Genomic DNA, 19295 nt, shown 5'->3' with positions numbered 1-19295 from the left:
CAGTGACCTAGGAGTCATCCTTGATTTCTTTCTTTTCCTCATCCTCCGCATCCTCATCAGCAAATACTTCTGCTCTGCCTCCAAAGCCAGCTAGTTACTATCACCTCCGCTAAACCTTTCTAATCTCTCATCAAGGTTACTTCTTCTAACTGATCTTTCTTACCCCTCATCCATTCTCAACGTAGTAGTCAGAATGATCTTTTAAAAATGTAATTCATATCTAAGAATTCCTTGGTCAGAATTTGCCAGTGACTTTCCATTATGTTAGAACAAAATCCAAAGTTCTTCCAGTGGCCTACAAGGATCAAGGAGAAGCAAACTATGGCTCATGGGCCAAATCTGGCTCACTACATGTTTCTGTATGACCCACCAGCTATGACTTTTCAGATTTTAAATGTTTTTTTTTTAAAAAAATAGTTTTTTATGACACCTGAAATTTATATGAAATTCAAATCTCAGTGTCCATGAACAAAGTTTTATTCGGACACAGCCATGTTAATCATTCGTTTACATATTGTCTGTGGCTACTTTCCTGCTATGATGGCAGAGGTGACTTGTGAAAGGGACCATGTGTCCACAAAGCCACAAATATTTACTGTCTGGCCCTTTCCTTTCCAGAAAAAGTTTGCTGATCTAGATGATCTGGCCTTCGGCTGGTTACTTCTCTAATCTCATGTCCTAATGCTCAGGTATTTGTTTTTCAGGTCTACACTTTCTTATCTGCAATTCTGAAATCCAGAGAGCTCTGAAACCAAAACATTTTTTAAGTGTTTTGGCACAAACTCATTTAGTGGCAAAAACTGACCTGAACTGACATGAGGCTGTTTGTAATCTATTTATTCAATGTGGTGTGAATATTCATGTGTCTTGCTATAGAATTATCAATGTGTTTGCTTACAGAGTACCTCCTGAGAACTTGGGGTTTTTCATCATATATAGTATATGCACCATATTACCTTTCTAAAATTCAAGAAGTTCTGAAACACAAGTTTCAGAGATAGTACTGTGGACCAGTATCATGGAGTGAGCTATGGACTTGGAAGAGATGGATTTGCATCCCAGCTCTCTCATTGATGCCCTGCATAACCTTGGGCAAGTCCCTTCACTTAGTTTCCTCACCTACGAAATGGGGCCTTTCATGTCTCAAAACATATTGTAGGCTCAGAAACCAAAGCTTGTTAGAACTATGTGTTAAGAAAGAATAAGTAGGTTCTGAAGGAGATTTGAAGGTCTTGCCCTCTGAGCAAAGTTCATGAGTTTTACTGCATGGATATATTGGCAGTTCTCTGCCTTTCTCACTAGCTGACTTTTTGGTTCTTGGTGAGGTTCCATAGAAAGGAAGCTTTCAGATCTCTGAATTTTGATTAGCTGATCTATGGCCGTACCTTGGCTTTTTGTAGCACTCTTCCTTGGTTGGAGGTTACGATGGATGGGCTCCTCTTCCGCAGCTCAGAAACACAATTGACAGGGAGAGGTTGCTCTGGGGCATTGTTCTGGGGTTTATTTGCAGTTTCCTGTTGATGACAAGAAATAGTTACATAGGTGAGGTCTAGTGCTCGCTACTTACACCCAGCCTGCCCTCAAAAGAATGCAAGTAGAAGGCACTGTGCAAACACGTCAGCATCAGACAGGGTGAGGGCTAAAAGATACTTGAGGGCCTTGGAATAAAGTTAATGACTAAAATTACTAAAATTAAAATTACTGAACCCTCACTATGGACCAGGTTAGCTCATCTAGCCTTTTCAATCCTATAAAGCAGGTACTATTATTATGTTGTCCCATTTTACAGATAAGGAAAATGAGAAGGTCAAGTCACTGCTCAAGGCCAGAAGGCTGGTGAGTGAGACAGTTGGGATTCAAATCCCACAGTCCTGTCTCTTAACCTCTCTCCTGTATTCCTTCACATTTTCTACACTGCCTTTACTCATATTTTCCAGGTGATTGCCTAGTACCTTGCTGAATGTAGTTCCTTGAGTGTGACATACTAATGGCTAAGCCTGTAAGGAATTTAGAGAAGACTCTTTGTCTCCAAAGGCCATCACAAGGATCAAAAGTGGAGAGGAAAGCCCTGTGGAATGTGAACATCAGGGCATGCTGGTGGGAGGAAGCAGCTGGGATGAGGGAACCACTTCTACTCCTCCACCAGCCCTCTGTGACTCTGGGAAGTTGTTTTGTCCCTAGCCCCTAAGCCCTTCTTCTGTAAATGAGGTTGGAAATGCCCCACGGAGTGGAAGTGTAGGAGTGGAAGAAACTGCTCTGGCTTTAGAGTCATGAGGTGTGGCCTGACCTTGGACAGCAATAGGAATACTGTTCCCAATGACAACTCACATCAGACCAGTTATTTCATCTCTCTGAGTCTCCATTTCCTTGTGTAAAAGCAGGTATAACATTTATTCATTTGACAAACATTTATTGCACTTCTACTATTTTTCAGATTCTGAAGGACTAGGGCTATAATGATAAACAAAACAGACATAGTCCAGTTCTTAATAAAAATACAATCTAGTGGGGGAGACAGAAAGTAAGGACATGAATATACTATATATACATGTATACATATACATATATTCACACACAAATTGTGGTTAAGTGCTATGAGGCAGAATAACAGATGGGACTGTTGTTAGTTTAGACCAGTGGTTCCCAAATGGGGGCAGTTTTGTCCTCCCAGGGGATATTTGGCAATTTCTGGAGACATTTTTGGTCGTCATAACTGGGCATGGAGCTACTGGCATCAAGTGGGTAGAGGCCAGGGATGCTACTAAATATCTTATAATGCACATGACAGTCCTACAAAAAATTATTGGCAGTAGTGCTGAGGTTGAGACACTGATACAGACTGAGGTCCGTGAAGTTCTCCCTGAGGACATCCCATTCAAGGTGATGGTTGCTGGGAGCATTAGAGATAATGGATTCAAAGCCCTGAGTACAGGGACTGGTACACTGGGGAACCTAGGAGAGGGCATGTGCCTGGTGGCTAAAGCAAGGCTCTGGAGTCAGACTTCCTGGGTTTGGGATCCTGTCTCCCACTTAACTGAGTGACCTTGAGCACGTAATGCAACATCTGAACCTTAGTTTCCTTGTCTGTCATATGGGGTGAATACACATAATACTACCTCATAGGACTGCTGCGAAGATTGTGTGAAATCATACAGGTTAAGATGCTGTACTGGCCTGTGGTAATTGAGCAATACAAATTTGTTATTCTTATTCAGTATTGTATATTATTATTATCAATAACCCCAAGGCCACTTCTAAGATCACATTCAGGATAAAAAGTCAAATAGTAGTGCTTCAGTGGAGAGAACACAGGCCAGAGAACTTGCTCCAAGAGTCTCTTTCATAGCTGTGCCACTTATGGCATGTTTCCTCTCCTCTTAGAGCCTCAGCTTTCTCATTTGTAAATAAGCATAACTCCTACCCCCAAAGAATGATCATGAAGATCTGTAGCATATGAGGGGATTGAGGAGCAGCTGCCCCTGGTGCAAAAGGGAGTAGACTCACCCCGCTCTTGTTCTTGCTGTTCACGGAGAGCCCCAGGGCTGGGCCCCCTGCCAGGGACTGCTGCAAGCGCTCCTTCACAGCCACCAGCCGCAGCTCCAGGTCGATACGGCCCTCTTCCTTCGCCCTACACTGAGCTTCCAGGGTGGCCAAGGCCTCTTCCAGAGCTTTTAACTTTGCCCCTGTGTCCAAAGACATCTATGAGATATAGCTGAGCCTGGTTTGGCCAGAAGCATCAGGGAGTTTGGCAGGGCCTCAGGCCCTAGTCTGCCTTCCCAGAGGGCCTTTCCAGGCCTCACTCCTTGTTAAGGGATGGACTTTGGACCTGGGGTTCCAGCTCCATGCAGGGGTGTGTGGTTTTTACCTGCCCAATACCCATTTCCCCATTCTCCTCTCATTCCCTGTAGTTTGGATGGGGATGACTTCACTCCTAGTTCAGGGGATAAGGCACATAACTTAGACCTGGCCCATAATTATATCTCATTTTTTGGTCACAGTGGTTGGTTTAGGGATCAAAGCTGGTTCAATCAAAGTGAATCCCGAGGTGTTTATGGGGGCTATCGGGAAGAGAAGCCTCTCTGCTGGAGTGGCTGCACGGATTGGGTGACGGCTAGAGCTCTGTAGCCTTTATACCACCATGAGGGGCAGAGAATGAAACCAATGTAGGGGAAGGCAGAAGCAAGAATTAGAGAAATATGTTTCCTGGTGACATCATTTAAGTCCCTGGACCCTGTTATATCTGATCATTTAAGTTTCCAATTACATTTTTCTTTTCATTTCTAAGCCAGTTTGACTTTGGTTTCTCTTACTTGTAACCAAGAATCATAACACAGGCTTTACATTGATCACAAGTTCCTGCTAGGATTTTGCTGCTTATTCAGTTTAAGCCAACAAACCTATATTAGGACCTTCTTCGTGCCAAGAGCTGTTTTGGATCTTACCACGTTTAAAGATTAGTTCCATTGTTTGTCCTGAGGAGGCTGCACTGGAGTGTTTTCTAGTGTTCTTTTCATTCATTTGTTCATTCATTCATTCATTCGTTCATTCATTAAATAGTTATTGAGCGCTTGCTAGGTACCGGGCACAGTTCTGTGCCCTTGGGATATATCAGTGAACAAAACAGGCAAAGATCTTTGCCCTTATTGAACTTACAACTGTGTGTGTGTGTGTGTGTGTGTGTGTGTGAGAGAGAGAGAGAGAGAGAGGGAGGGAGGGAGGGAGAGAAAACAATATAATAAATATAATAAATCTAAGATGTCAAAAACTGATATGCTATAGAAAAAAACTGAGCAGGACAAGTTTGGACAGTCAAGTTGACCTGCTCCATACCCTAGTTCTGACTCTTAGAAAGTTGTTTGTATTGAAACCAAACTGCCTTTTTTTTTTTTTAATAATTTTTAAAAAATTTATTTTATCTATTTTTGGCTGTGTTGGGTCTTTGTTGCTGCGTGCAGACTTTCTCTAGTTGTGACAAGCGGGGGCTACTCTTCATTGTGGTGCGCAGTCTTCTCATTGCGGTGGCTTCTCTTGTTGCAGAGCACAGGCTCTAGGTGCGCAGGCTTCAGTAGTTGTGGCACGTGGGCTCAGTAGTTGTGGCACGTGGGCTCAGTAGTTGTGGCTCACGGGCTCTAGAGCGCAGGCTCAGTAATTGTGGCACACGGGCTTAGTTGCTCTGCGGCATGTGGGATCTTCCCAGACCAGGGCTCGAACCCGTGTCCCCTGCATTGGCAGGTGGATTCTTAACCACTGAGCCACCAGGGAAGCCCAGAAACCAAACTGCCTTTATGTGCCTTCTTCCCATTGATTCTGGTTCCTAGCCACACAGAACAAGTCTTTAAGCCAGAACTTCTCAACCTGAGGCTCGTGGACTCTCAGGCAATCTATGACTCTGGGGGCACAGGAGCTCCTGAAATTGTTTGCAACATTGTGATTTGTGGGGGTTTTCTCCCTTAGGAAAGGGTCCATAGGTTCCATCAGATTCTCATGGGGCTATGTGACCTTGGATGTATTCTTTATAAGGACAGGACCTCTGTTCCCTCCAGCATGTTCAGAAACCTCAGGCTGAAAGTGTGCTGAACTGCAGCTATACAGAGAATTCAACAGAAACACAGCAGAAAGTGGGGTGCAGAGGAGCTCAGGGCATGCAGGGCCTGCAGAGGTCATGGTCCTGGATTTCAGAAGAGGATCCTGGTAAAGTGTCACCATCCATTATTCCCAGTACCTGAACCAATGTATCACACATTTGGGTGCTCAGTGCATATCTGTGAATGAATGAGTTAATGTGAGGTTCAAAATATCTCTTCCATGATTCTAAGGCACACTCTGTTTTTCACATTTTAGCATTTCTAAAATCAGATCTCATTTTACCACATTAAGTGTACACATTTGTACACTTTTTCATCTTCTCACTCTAAAAGCAGTTATTAAATCAGTGGCACTTCCATTAGTCAGCAGAGAGGATGATGATGAGGAGGAGGAGGAGGAGGGGGAGGAGAAAGGGGAGGAGAAGCCCACCTATTCCTGGTAAGAAACCAGGTGGCAGATGCCAGGGGAGGTGTCAAGGATGAGACGCCCTTGTGCTCAGGACCACACCCACATAGATACCTGGGCTGTTCCGAATGGCTTCCTTTAGTTCCCTCTTTTCCTGCCGCAGTGCCATCAGCTCTGTCCGGATTGTCTCTTTCTCTTTCTCCAGCTTTTCTTTTTCTACCAGGTACCTCCTGGCATCCTCCTCAGCTCGGTTCTTACCGTACTTATATTGATGCGCACCTGCAGAGATAAGGCAGGAAAAGGCCCTCAATTCTGAGCTCTGGTGAGAGTATTTGGGTGGTGTTAGCTTCTCTCTCAGCCTCAATCTGTCTGTCTATAAAATGGGAATATTTAGGTCTATACCCCTGGATATATTTAGTGTGAAGGAGAGGAAACAAGGAGCCAAAGGGAGGCAGTAGTGCACAGGGATGAGGAGTAAGGGCTTTAGAACCAGACAAATCAAGGTCTGTGTTTTCTTTTGCCCTTTACTGGTTGTGTGACATCAGGCAAAGTGAATGTGGTGTTTTTGTGCCTTCCCCCTAGGCTTTACTTTCCTCACTTGTAAATGTGGGTATCAATCAAATTTACCTCTTGGCATTGTGATAAGGTTTAAAAGAGATAATTCATGAAAACTACTTAGTATAGTACCTGGCAAATAGTGCTTAGTAAATGTTAGATAATAATGTAAAACAAATTTTGTGATGCATACACACTTCGGTTTTAGAATTTTTTTTTAATAAATTTATTTTATTTGTTTATTTTCAGCTGCATTGGGTCTTTGTTGCTGTGTGTGGGCTTTATTTGTGGCAAGCGGGGGCTACTCTTTGTTGCCGTGCGCAGGCTTCTCATTGCAGTGGCTTCTCTTGTTGCAGAGCACGGGCTCTAGGTGTGCGGGCTTCAGTAGTTGTGGCTCGTGGGCTCTAGATCTCAGGCTCAGTAGTTGTGGCGCATGGCTTAGTTGCTCCGCGGCATGTGGGATCTTCCTGGACCAGGGCTCGAACCCATGTCCCCTGCATTGGCGGGCGGATTCTTAACCACTGCGCCACCAGGGAAGTCCCACACTTTGGTTTTAAAAGGGCATTTTTATAGTTAACTCTTGGTACACATAAGATAAAGGGACAGCTACATGTAACTCATCTACAGAGAATTGAGAACTGTGGCTAAAGTCAGGCATTGCCCATTTTATTACTGAGAAATGGGTGGGGGGAGAGAGGGACCCCATAGTCTACTGTAGGCTCTACACTATGGTGGACAATAGCTACAAATTATCATGGGAAAAATTTATTGACCATTTACTATATACTATGCTATTTATATGCATTTCTATTTAATCCTCACAAAACTCACTATTATTAGCTCTACTTTATTGTTGGGAAACTGAGGCACAAAGAGGTTAGGTCTCACTGCTAATTATGGAAGAGCCCAGGTTTGGACTCATGTCTGTCTAACTCCAGCGTCCATGCTATGCAATACTGATTTAGCTTGGGCAAGGTCATAGTCCAACCTCTCAGTGAAAGTTTTATTTATATTTTTATGCTACAGACAGCCACACATAGTCCTTTGTAGGTGGGGTGTGGAGCGATTCCCATGGTTTGCTGATAATTGGGGGTCTTGTCTCTCCAGCTCTGTAGGGATTGCAGTGGTCACCCATGACCTATGCAAAAATCAGTTCCTGCTACAACTACCCTGCAGTTCAAGCCTCATTATAAATAAGGCATGGAGGACAGAGAAGGGGACACATGGCTCCCCGTACTTCCCAGTTACACAATGGCATCCCAAGGGAGTTGGCTCTCAGACTTTTGGATTTTATAGACTGGTAAAATAAAAATAAATAGGGATACCAACAAAGGGTTGTCACCATTATGTTGTATCGGATAAGGACCTTAAAACTACCAGTATTATTATTCCCACTATTTTCTATTTATTTTCTGTGTTAAAATAATATTTTAACATCCTGAGTTGGACACAAATGTACAATAAAGTAGTTGTTTATACTGAATAGTATTAACTTTATGAAAAACTTTATGCACTGTGCTTATTTTTCTCATTCCATTGCAGATGAGTAAAAACTTCCTTAGGGACCAAACCAGCAAGTAGACTCAGCTTTGGGAGCCATTACCCTGGTCCACCTTGATGTGTCAGCACAACAGAGAGCAGCTTACTTCATACCCAGCCCTGTAATGCTTGAGTCACTCAAATGGTGGTAAAGAGGCAAACTAGATTGTTTCTAATCGGTAAGTTTTAAGGAGCTACAATTCTGTGGGTCTTATAGCATTAGTGATAAAACAGAACTGCCCAAGCACCTTCCAGAAAATTCTGTGCCTCCATAATGAAGGAAAAAAGGAATATTTAGTGTCCAAGTTAGTAATGTAACTAATACATAAATGTTGTAGTATGTATCAGTACTTCATTCCTTTTTATTGGTGAATAATAGTCCAGGTGATCTTAGGGGGAAACCTTCCATTTTGTCTGATGAGAAGTCAGCTATTAATGTTATTGGGATCCTTTGTAAGTGATCAATTGATTTTCTCTTCTGCTTTCAAGATTTTCTTGTCTTTGGCTTTAGCATTTTGAGCGTGATGTGTCTTTCTTGGATCTCTTTGCCTTAATCCTACTGGAACTTCACTGAGCTCCCTGGATATATAAATTAATGATTTCAATAAATTTGGCAACTTTTCAGCCATTATTTCTTTTAATATTTTTTATGCTCCTTTCACTTTCTTTTCTCCTTCTAATGCTCCCTTTATGCATATGTTAGTGCACTTAATGGTGCCTCATATTTCTCTGGGGCTCTGTTCATTTTTCTTTGTTCTTTTTTCTCTCTGTTATTTGGAATGCATAATCTCTGTTGATCTATCTTCAGGTTTACTGATTCTTTTGCCAGTTCAAATGTACCCTTGAGCCATTTGATAGGACATTGTCATCTTCCTTTGCTTTCCTTTTTTTTTATTAACCAAAGTTCATACTTTATTAGATTTACTTAGATTTTACCTGATGTCCTTTTTCTGTTGCAGAGCTACTACATTACATTTAGTCATTGTATCTCCATAGGCTCCTCTTGGCGGTGACATTTCTCAGATTTTTTTTTTTTCTCCCAGTTTTATTGAAATCATAATTGACATATAGCACTGTGTAAGTTTAAGGTATACTGCATAATGATTTGACCTACATACATCATAGAATGATTACCACAGTAAGTTTAGTGAACATCCATTATCTTGTATAGATACAAAATTAAAGAAATGGAAAAAAATTTTTTCCTTGTGATGAGAACTCGTAGAATTTGCTCTTTTCACTTACATATATTATGTACAACAGTGTTAATTATATTTGTCATGTTGTGTATTGCATCCCTGGTATTTATTTATCTTGTAACTGGAAGTTTGTACCCTTTGACTACCTTCATCCAGTGTCCCTCTCTGTACCCCCTGCCTCTGGTAACCACAAATCTGATCTCTCTTCCTATAAGTTTGTTTGTTTTTGAACTGTATTTGACCTACCGTATTATATGTTAGTTCCTGGTATACCTCATAGTGATTTGATATTTCTATACATTTAAAAATGATCACCATGATAAGTATAGTTACTATCTGTCACCATACAAAGATATTATATAATTATTGACTATATTCCCTGCACTGTACATTTCATACCCATGACTCATTTATTTTATAGCAGGAAGTTTGTGCCTCTTAATCTCCCTCATCTTTCTCCTCCCCCCATTTTCCTCCCCTTTGATAACCACCTGTTTGTTCTCTGTATCTCTGACTCTGTTTCTGTTATGTTTGTTTGTTTTGTTTTTTAGATTCCACATATAAGTGAAATCATATGTATTTGTCTTTCTCTCTCTGACTCATTTCACTTAACATAATACCCTCTAAGGCCATCCATGTTGTTGCAAATGGCAGATTTCATTCTTTTTAATGGCTGAGTAATATTCCATAGTATATATATATGTCACATCTTCTTTATCCATTCATTTTTGTTTGTTTGTTTTTAAATTTTATTGGGGTATATTTGATTTACAATGTTGTATTAGTTTCAGGTGTATGGCAAAGTCATTCAGTTATACATATACATATATTAATTCTTTTTCAGATTCTTTTCTCATATAGGTTATCACAGAATATTGAGTAGAGTTCCCTGTGCTGTACAGTAGGTCCTTGTTGGTTATCTATCTTATATATAGTAGTGTGTCTATGTTAATCCCAAGCTCCTGATTCCCACCCACCTCGCCCACCACATTTCCCCTTTGGTAACCATAAGTTTGTTTTTTGTTATCTGTAAGTCTGTTTCTGTTTTGTAGATAAGTTCATTTGTATCATTTTTTTTAATAGTAATCTTTTATTTATTTATTTATTTATTTATTTATTTATTTATTTATTTATTTATTTTTGGCTGTGTTAGGTCTTCGTTTCTGTGCGAGGGCTTTCTCTAGTTGCGGCACGCGGGGGCCACTCTTCATCGCGGTGCGCGGGCCTCTTCACTATCGTGGCCTGTCTTGTTGCGGAGCACAGGCTCCAGATGCGCAGGCTCAGTAGTTGTGGCTCATGGGCCTAGTTGCTCTGCGGCATGTGGTATCTTCCCAGAACAGGTATCGAACCCGTGTCCCCTGCATTAGCAGGCAGATTCTCAACCACTGCGCCACCAGGGAAGCCCCTGTATCATTTTCTAAAAATTAGATTCTACATATGAGTGATATATGATATTTGTCTTTCTCTGTCTGACTTAGTTCACCCAGTATGATAATCTCTAGATCCATCCATGTTGCTGCAAATGGCATTATTTCATTCTTTTTTATGGCTGAGTAATATTCCATTGTGTATATGTACTGCATCTTTTGTATCCATTCCTCTGTCAATGGACATTTAAGTTGCTTCCATGTCTTGGCTATTGTAAATAGTGCTGCACTGAACATTGAGGTGCATGTATCTTTTTGAATTATGGTTTTCTCCAGATATATACCCAGGAGTGGGATTGCTGGATTACATGGTAGTTCTATATGTCGTTTTTTAAGGAAACTCCTTACTGTTCTCCATAGTGGCTGTACCAATTTACATTCCCCCAACAGTGTACGAGGGTTCCCTTTTCTCTACACACTCTCCAGCATTTATTGTTTGTAGACTTTTTGATGATGGCCATTCTGACTGGTGTGAGGTGATACCTCATGGTAGTTTTGATTTGCATTTCTCTAACAATTAGCGATGTTGAGCATCATTTCATGTGCCTCTTGGCCATCTGTATGTCGTCTTTGGAGAAATGTCTCTTTAGGTCATTTTGCCCATTTTTTTGAAAACATTTTTATTGGAGTATAATTGATTTACATTGTTGTGTTAGTTTCTGCTGTATAACAAAGTGAATCAGCTGTACATATACATATATCCCCATATCTCCTCCCTCTTGCGTCTCCCTCCCACCCTCCCTATCCCATGCCTCTAGGTGGTCACAAAGCACCAAGCTGATCTCCCTGTGCCATGTGGCTGCTTCCCACTAGCTATCTATTTTACATTTGGTAGTGTATATATGTCAATGCCACTCTCTCACTTCATCTCAGCTTACCCTTCCCTCTCCCCATGTCCTCAAGTCCATTCTCTACATCTGCATCTTTATTCCTGTCCTGCCTCTAGGTTCTTCAGAACCATTTTTTTTTTTTTTTAGATTCCATATGTATATGTGTTAGCATATGGTATTTTTCTCTTTCTGACTAATTTCACTCTGTATGACAGACTCTAGGTCCATCCACCTCACTATAAATAACTCAATTTTGTTTCTTTTTATGGCTGAGTAATATTCCATTGTGTATATGTGCCACATCTTTATCCATTCATCTGTCGACTGACACTTAGGTTGCTTCCATGTCCTGGCTATTGTAAATAGTGCTGCAATGAGCATTGTGGTACATGACTGTTTTGGGGAGTCATGGGGGATGGCTGGATCATATGGTAATTCTGTTTTTAGTTTTTTAAGGAACCTCCCTACTGTTCTCCATAGTGGCTGTATCAATTTACATTCCCACCAACAATGCAAGAGGGTTCCCTTTTCTCCACACCCTCTCCGGCATTTATTGTTTGTAGATTTTTTGATGATGGCCATTCTGACTGGTGTGAGGTGATACCTCATTGTAGTTTTGATTTGCATTTCTCTAATGATTAGTGATGTTGAGCATCCTTTCATGTGTTTGTTGGCAATCTGTATATCTTCTTTGGAGAAATGTCTGTTTAGGCCTTCTGCCCATTTTTGGATTGGGTTGTTTGTTTTTTGATATTGAGCCACATGAGCTGTTTGTAAATTTTGGAGACTAATCCCTTGTCGGTCACATTGTTTGCAAATATTTTCTCCCACTCTGTGGGTTGTCTTTTCGTTTTGTTTATGGTTTCCTTTGCTGTGCAAAAGGTTTTAAGTTTACTTAAGTCCCATTTGTTTATTTTTGTTTTTATTTCCAGTACTCTAGGAGGTGGATCCAAAAAGATATTGCTGCGATTTATGTCAGAGTGTTCTGCCTATGTTTCCCTCTAAGAGTTTTATAGTATCCAGTCTTACATTTAGGCCTTTAATCCATTTTGAGTTTAATTTTGTGTATGGTGTTTAAGAATGTTCTAATTTCATTTTTTTACATGTAGCTGTGCAGTTTTCCCAGCACCATTTATTGACGAGACTACCTTTCCTCCATTTTATAGTCTTGCTTTCTTTGTCATAGATTAGATTGCCTTGGGTAGTATAGTCATTTGGACATTATTGATTCTTCCAATCCAAGAACATGGTATATCTTTCCAACTGTTTGTGTCATCTTTGATTTCTTTCATCAGCGTCTTATAGTTTTCAGAGTACAGGTCTTTTGTCTCTTAGGTAGGTTTATTCCTAGGTATTTTATTCTTTTTGACGTGATGGTAAATGGGATCGTTTCCTTAATTTCTCTTTCTGATCTTTCATTGTTAGTGTATAGAAACGCAAGAGATTTCTGTGTATTAATTTTGTATCCTGCAACTTTACCAAATTCATTGATGAGCTCTAGTAGTTTTCTGGTAGCGTCTTTAGGAGTCTCTGTGTATAGTATCATGTCATCTGCAAACAGTGACAACTTTACTTCTTCTTTTCAGACTTGGATTCCTTTTATTTCTTTTTCTTCTCTGATTGCTGTGGCTAGGACTTCCAAAACTATGTTGAAGAAAAGTGGCAAGAGTGGACATCCTTGCCTTGTTCCTGATGTTAGAGGGAATGCTTTCAGCTTTTCACCATTGAGGATGATGTTAGCTGTGGGCTTGTCATATATGGCCTTTATTATGTTGAGGTAAGTTCCCTCTACGCCCACTTTCTGGAGGGTGTTTATCATAAATGGTTGTTGGATTTTTGTCAAAAGCTTTTTCTGCATCTATTGAGATGAACGTATGGTTTTTATTCTTCAGTTTGTTAATATGGTGTATCACATTGATTGATTTGTGGATATTGAAGAACCCTTGCATGCCTGGGATAAATTCCACTTGATCATGGTGTATGATCCTTTTTTTTTTTTTAATAAATTTATTTATCTTTTTATTTTTGGCTGTGTTGGGTCTTCATTGCTGCACATGGGCCCTCTCCAGTTGCGGCGAGCAGGGGCTCCTCTTCATTGCAGTGGCCTCTCTTGTTGAGGAGCACGGGCTCCAGGTGCGCAGGCTTCATTAGTTGTGGCATGTGGGCTCAGTAGTTGTGGCTCGTGGGCTGTAGAGTGCAGGCTCAGTAGTTGTGGCACACGGGCTTAGTTGCTGCACGGCATGTGGGATCTTCCCAGACCAAGGCTCAAACCCATGCCCCCTGCATTGGCAGGCGTATTCTTAACCACTGCGCCACCAGGAAAGTCCAGATCACGGTGTATGATCCTTTTAATCTATTGTTGGATTCGGTTTGCTAGTTTTGTTGAGTATTTTTGCGTCTCGGTTCATCAGTGGTATTGGCCTGTAATTTTCTTTTTTCGTGGTATCTGTGTGTGGTTTTGGTATCAGGGTGATGGTGGCCTCATAGAATGAGCTAGGGAGTGTTCCTTCCTCCGCAATTTTTGGGAATAGTTTTAGAAGGATAGGTGGTAACTCTTCTCTAAATGTTTGATAGAATTCGCCTGTGAAGTCATCTGGTCCTGGGCTTTTGTTTGTTGGATTTTTTTTTTTTTTTGGCTTTTCTGTCCAGTAATAATAAGCATTCATGTTTCTTTTTTTTTTTTTTAATTAATTAATTAATTAATTAATTTTTTGGCTGTGTTGGGTCTTCGTTTCTGTGCAAGGGCTTCCTCCAGTTGCGGCAAGCGGGGGCCACTCCTCATCGCGCTGCGCGGGCCTCTCACTATCGCGGCCTCTCTTGTTGCGGAGCACAGGCTCCAGACGCGCAGGCTCAGTAGTTGTGGCTCACGGGCCCAGTTGCTCCGCGGCATGTGGGATCCTCCCGGACCAGGGCTCGAACCCGTGTCCCCTGCATTGGCAGGCAGACTCTCAACCACTGCGCCACCAGGGAAGCCCTGTTGGATGTTTTTAAATCACAGGTTCAATTTCAATACTTGTGATTGGTCTGTTCATATTTTCTACTTCTTCCTGGTTCAGTCTTGGAAGGTTATATCTTTCTAAGAATTTGTCCATTTCTTCTAGGTTGTCCATTTTATTGGCATGTAGTTGTTTTTGGTAGTCTTTTATGATCCTTTGTATTTCTGTGGTGTCAGTTGTAACTTCTTTTTCATTTCTAATTTTATTGATTTGAGTCTTCTCCCTTTTTTTCTTGATGAGTCTGGCTAAAGCTTTATCAATTGTGTTTATCTTTTTTTTGGCTGCACCACGAAGCTTGTGGGGCCTTAGTTTCCCAATCAGGGATCGAAGTCAGGCCATGGCAGTGAAAGCTCTGAGTGCTAACCACTGGACTGCCAGGGAATTCCCAATATTTTTTCTTTGTCTTTAATTTTTGTCAGTTTGATTAATACGTGTCTTGGCATGTTCCTCCTTGAGTTTATCTTGTATGGGAGTCTCTGTGCTTCTTGGACTTGAGTGGGTTGTTCCTTTCTCACGTTAGGGAAGTTTTCAGCTATAATCTCTTCAATTATTTCCTCAGGCCCTTTCTCTCTCTCTTCTCTTTCTGGGACCCCTGTAATGTGAATGTTCATGCGTTTAATGTTGTCCCAGAGATCTCTGAGACTGTCCTCATTTCTTTTCATTCTTTTTTCTTTATTTTGTTCTACAGCAGTGATTTCCACTATTCTGTCTTCCAGCTCACTTATTCGTTCTTCTGCCTCAATTCTGCTATTGATTCCTTCATACTGTATTTTTCATTCCAGTTATTGTATTGTTCATCTCTGTTTGTTCATTTTTTATTTTTATTTTTTAAAATATTTATTTATTTAATTGGTTGCACAGGGTCTTAGATGCAGCAGGTGGGCTCCTTAGTTGCGGCACGTGGGCTCCTTAGTTGAGGCATGTGAACTCTTAGTTGCTGCATGCATGTGGGATCTAGTTCCCTGACCAGGGATTGAACCCGGGCCCCCTGCATTGGGAGCACGGAGTCTCATCCACTGTGCCACCAGGGAAGTCCCTGTTTGTTCTTTAAATTTTCTAGCTCTTTGTTAAACATCTCTTGTATCTTCTCAAACTGTGCCTCCATTCTTTTTCTGAGATCTTGGATTATCTTTACCATCATTACTTTAAATTCTTTTTCAGAGAGGTTGCCTATCTCCACTTCACTTAGTTGTTCTTCTGTTTTGTTTTGTTTTTTTTAAATATTTATTTATTTATTTATTCATTTATTGGCTGCGTTGGGTCTTAGCTGCGGCACGCGGGATCTTTTGTTGCAGCTCACAGGCTTCTTTCTAGTTGTGCCACACAGGCTTCTCTCTAGTTGTGGTGCACAGGCTCCAGAGTGCGTGGGCTCTGTAGTTGCGGCATGTGGGCTCTCTAGTTGTGGCATGAGGGCTTAGTTGCCCTGCGGCATGTGGGATCTTAGTTCCCCAACCAGGGATCAAACCGACATCCCCTGCGTTGCAAGATGGATTCTTAACCACTGGACCCCCAGGGAAGTCCCTCTTTTGGGTTTTTATCTTGTTCCTTTGTCTGGAACATATTTCTCTGCCATCTCATTTTTTTCTAACTTTCTGGGTTTGTGGTCTCCTTTCCACTAGCTGCAGGAGCATAGATCCTCTTGCTTCTGGTGTCTGCCCCTGGTCAGACAGTGAGGTTGGTCCTGAGGCTTGTACAGGCTTCCTGGTGGGAGGGACTGGTCCCTGCCCACTTGTTGGTAGAGATGGGTCTTGTCCCTCTGGTGGGCATGGCCATGTCAAGGGATGTGTTTAGAGGTGGCTGTGAGCTCAGTATGGCTTTAGGCAGCCTGTGTGCTGATGGGTGTTCCTATCCTGCTGGTTGTTTGGGCTGAGGCATTCCAGCACTGGAGCCTGTAGGCTGTTAGGTAGGGCCAGGTCTTGATGCTAAAATGGCGACCTCTGGGAGAGCTCAAGCCAAAATATTCTCTGGGTCCTCTGCCACCAGTGTCCTTGCCCCCTCATTGATCTACAGCCGACCCCTGCCTCCCCAGGAGACCCTCCAAGACTCGTAGTAGGTCCAGCCCCAGCTCTTATGGAGTTACTGCTTTGTTCTGTGTCCCAGTGTATGGGAAACCTTGTGTGTGCTCTCCAAGAGTGGAGTCTCTGTTTCCCCCAGTCCTGTGGCACTCCGGCACTCAAGCCCCGCTGGCCTTCAAAGCCAAATGCTCTGGGGATTCCTCCTCCCGATGCCAGACCCTCAGGCTGGAGAGCCAGACATGGGGCTCACGACTCTCACTCTTGTGGGAGAACCTCTGCGATATAAATATTGTCCAGTTTGTGGGTCGCCCACCTGGTGGGTATGGGATTTGATTATGTCATGAAATCGCCACTTGTAGCATCTCATTGTGCCTTCTTCTTTGTCTTTGGATGTAAAATATCTTTTTTGGTAGGTTCCAATCTTTTTTGTTGATGGTTGTTCAGCAGTTAGTTGTGATTTTGGTGTTTTTGTGAGAGGAGGTGAGCTCAAGTCCCTCTACTCCGCAATCTTTTCTGGAATCGAGGGGCTGCTTTTAGTTTGTATGCTTGCTGCCTCTTTCCTCAGCATGTGCTGGCAGTTATCCCTTTGATATGGTGTGTGCAGGTACCGTGGCCTTTGCACTCTCCTGGGATAGCGGGGGCAGGGCTTGGCGCCTGCTCATGGGTCTCTTAGAGGCGGCTGCTGTCCATGCATTCCCAGGACAGTGGGGGCAGGGCTTGGCACCTGCTCATAGGTCTCCTAGGGGCGGCTGTTATCTGTGTGCTCCAGGGACAGCGGGGGCAGCTCTTGGCGCCTGCTTATGGATCTCCTAGGCATGGCTGCTGTCCACGCATTCCTGGGACAGTGGGGGCAGGGCTTCTATCCATTCATTTCTGATGGGCATTTAAGTTCCTTCCATATCTTGGTTGTTGTAAATAATGCTGCAATAAACATAGGAGTGCATATATCTTTTCTAATTGGTGTTTTCATTTTCTTTGGATACATACTCGGAAGTGGAATTGCTGGATCATATGTCAGTTCTATTTTTAATTTTTTGAGGAACCTCCACACTGTTTTCCATAGGGGCTGCACCAATTTGCATTCCCATCAACAGTGCACAAGAGTTCCCTTTTCTCCATATCCTCACCAACACTTGTTATTTGTTGTCTTTTTGATAATAGCAATTCTGACAGGTGTGAGGTGATATCTCACTGTGATTTTGAGTTGTATTTCCCTGATGATTAGTGATGTTGAGCATCTTTTCATGTGCCTTTTGGCCATCTGTATGTCTTCTTTGGAAAAATGTCTATAGTCCTATACCTATTTTTTAATTAGATTATTTTTTTGATGTTGAATTATATGAGTTCTTTGTATATTTTGTATATTAATCTGTTATTGGATATAATATTTGCAAATATTTTATCTTATCCAGTCAGTGGCCTTTTTGTTTTGTTGATAGTTTCCTTCACTGTGCAAAAGCTTTTTAGTTTGATGTAGTCCTGTTTGTTTATTTTACTTTTGTTTCCCTCACCTAAGGAGACATATCCAAAAATATTGCTAAGACCAGTGTCAGAGAGTGAGTGCTTATGTTTTCATCTAGAAGTTTTATGGTTTTAGGGTCTTACATTTAAGTCTTTAATCCATTTTGAGTTTATTTTTGTATATGGTTTGAGAAAGTAGTCCAGTTTGATTCTTTCACATGTGATTGTCAAGTTTTCCCAACACTGTTTATTGAACACACTGTCTTTTCCCCATTGTATTTCCTTCTCTCCTTTGCCATAGATTAATTGCCCATATAAGTGTGGGTTCATTTCTAGGCTCTCTGTTCTGTTTTGCTGATCTCTATGTCTGTTTTTGTGCCATTCCCATGCTGTTTTGATTGCTGTAGCTTTATAGTATAGTTTGAAATCAGATAGCATGGTATCTCCAGCTTTGTTCTTCTTCCTCAAGATTGTTTTGGCTCTTTGGCATCTTTGTGTTTTCATACAAATTTTAGAATTATTTTTTCTAGTTCTGTGAAAAATGCCATTGGTATTTTAATAGGGATTGCATTGAATCTGTAGATTGTCTTGGGTAATATGGTCATTTTAACAATATTAATTCTTCTAATCCATGAGCCTGGTATATCTTTTCATCTCTTTGTGTTGTCTTCAGTTTCTTTCAACAGTGTCTTATAGTTTTCTGAGTATAGGTCTTTATCTCCTTAATTAGATTTATTCTGGGAGATCCCTGGTGGCCTAGTGGTTAGGATTCTTGGCTTTCACTGCTGCAGCCTGGGTTCAATCCCTGGTTGGGGAACTGAGATCCCACAAGCCACGTGGTATGGCCAAAAAAAAAAAAAAAAAAACCTATCTAAGTTTAAAAAAAGAGATTTATTCCTAGGTATTTTATTCTTTTTAAATGTGATTGTAAATGGGATTTTTACTCTTAATTTCTCTCTCTGATAGTTCTACGTTAGCGTATAGAAGTGCAACAGATTCCTCTACGTTAATTTTGTATCTTGCAACTTTACCAAATTCACTGATGTGCTCTAGAAGTTTTTTGGTGGTGTCTTTAGGATTTTTCTATGTATAGTATCATGTTATCTGCAGTGACAGTTTTACTTTGTACTCTCCAATTTCTTCCTTTACTTCTTTTTTTTAAAATAAATTTATTTATTTTCATTTATATTTATTTTTGGCTGCGTTGGGTCTTTGTTGCTGTGCATGGGCTTTCTCTAGTTGCAGCGAGAGGGGACTACTCTTTGTTGCGGTGAGTGGGCTT

The 19295-nt window shown here is 41.4% G+C and overlaps 2 protein-coding genes across 11 annotated transcripts in view; one reads left to right on the top strand and one right to left on the bottom strand.

Annotated features, from left to right (window-relative positions):
• The window catches only part of LOC309624565 (uncharacterized protein), a 130358-nt gene that overhangs the window by 4721 nt on the left and 106342 nt on the right, over positions 1-19295 (top strand). For all 10 annotated transcript variants that reach the window (XR_014242012.1, XR_014242013.1, XR_014242014.1 and 7 more), the window contains exon 2: positions 8089-8264. The gene's annotated coding sequence lies outside the window, so the exon portion shown is untranslated. The remainder of the gene's footprint in view (positions 1-8088; positions 8265-19295) is intronic.
• AFAP1L1 (actin filament associated protein 1 like 1) overlaps positions 1-19295 on the bottom strand; it is a 75923-nt gene that overhangs the window by 2472 nt on the left and 54156 nt on the right. Inside the window, 3 exon segments of the mRNA XM_082382675.1 lie at positions 1386-1514; positions 3505-3683; positions 6106-6270. Coding sequence (XP_082238801.1) covers positions 1386-1514; positions 3505-3683; positions 6106-6270 — 473 coding nt within the window.

The sequence above is a fragment of the Balaenoptera borealis genome (assembly GCF_965194805.1).
Source record: "Balaenoptera borealis genome assembly, chromosome: 2".
NCBI classification, from domain to species: domain Eukaryota; kingdom Metazoa; phylum Chordata; class Mammalia; order Artiodactyla; family Balaenopteridae; genus Balaenoptera; species Balaenoptera borealis.
The sequence above is the reverse complement of the archived record's forward strand: the minus strand, read 5'-3'. Positions and strand labels throughout refer to the sequence as shown.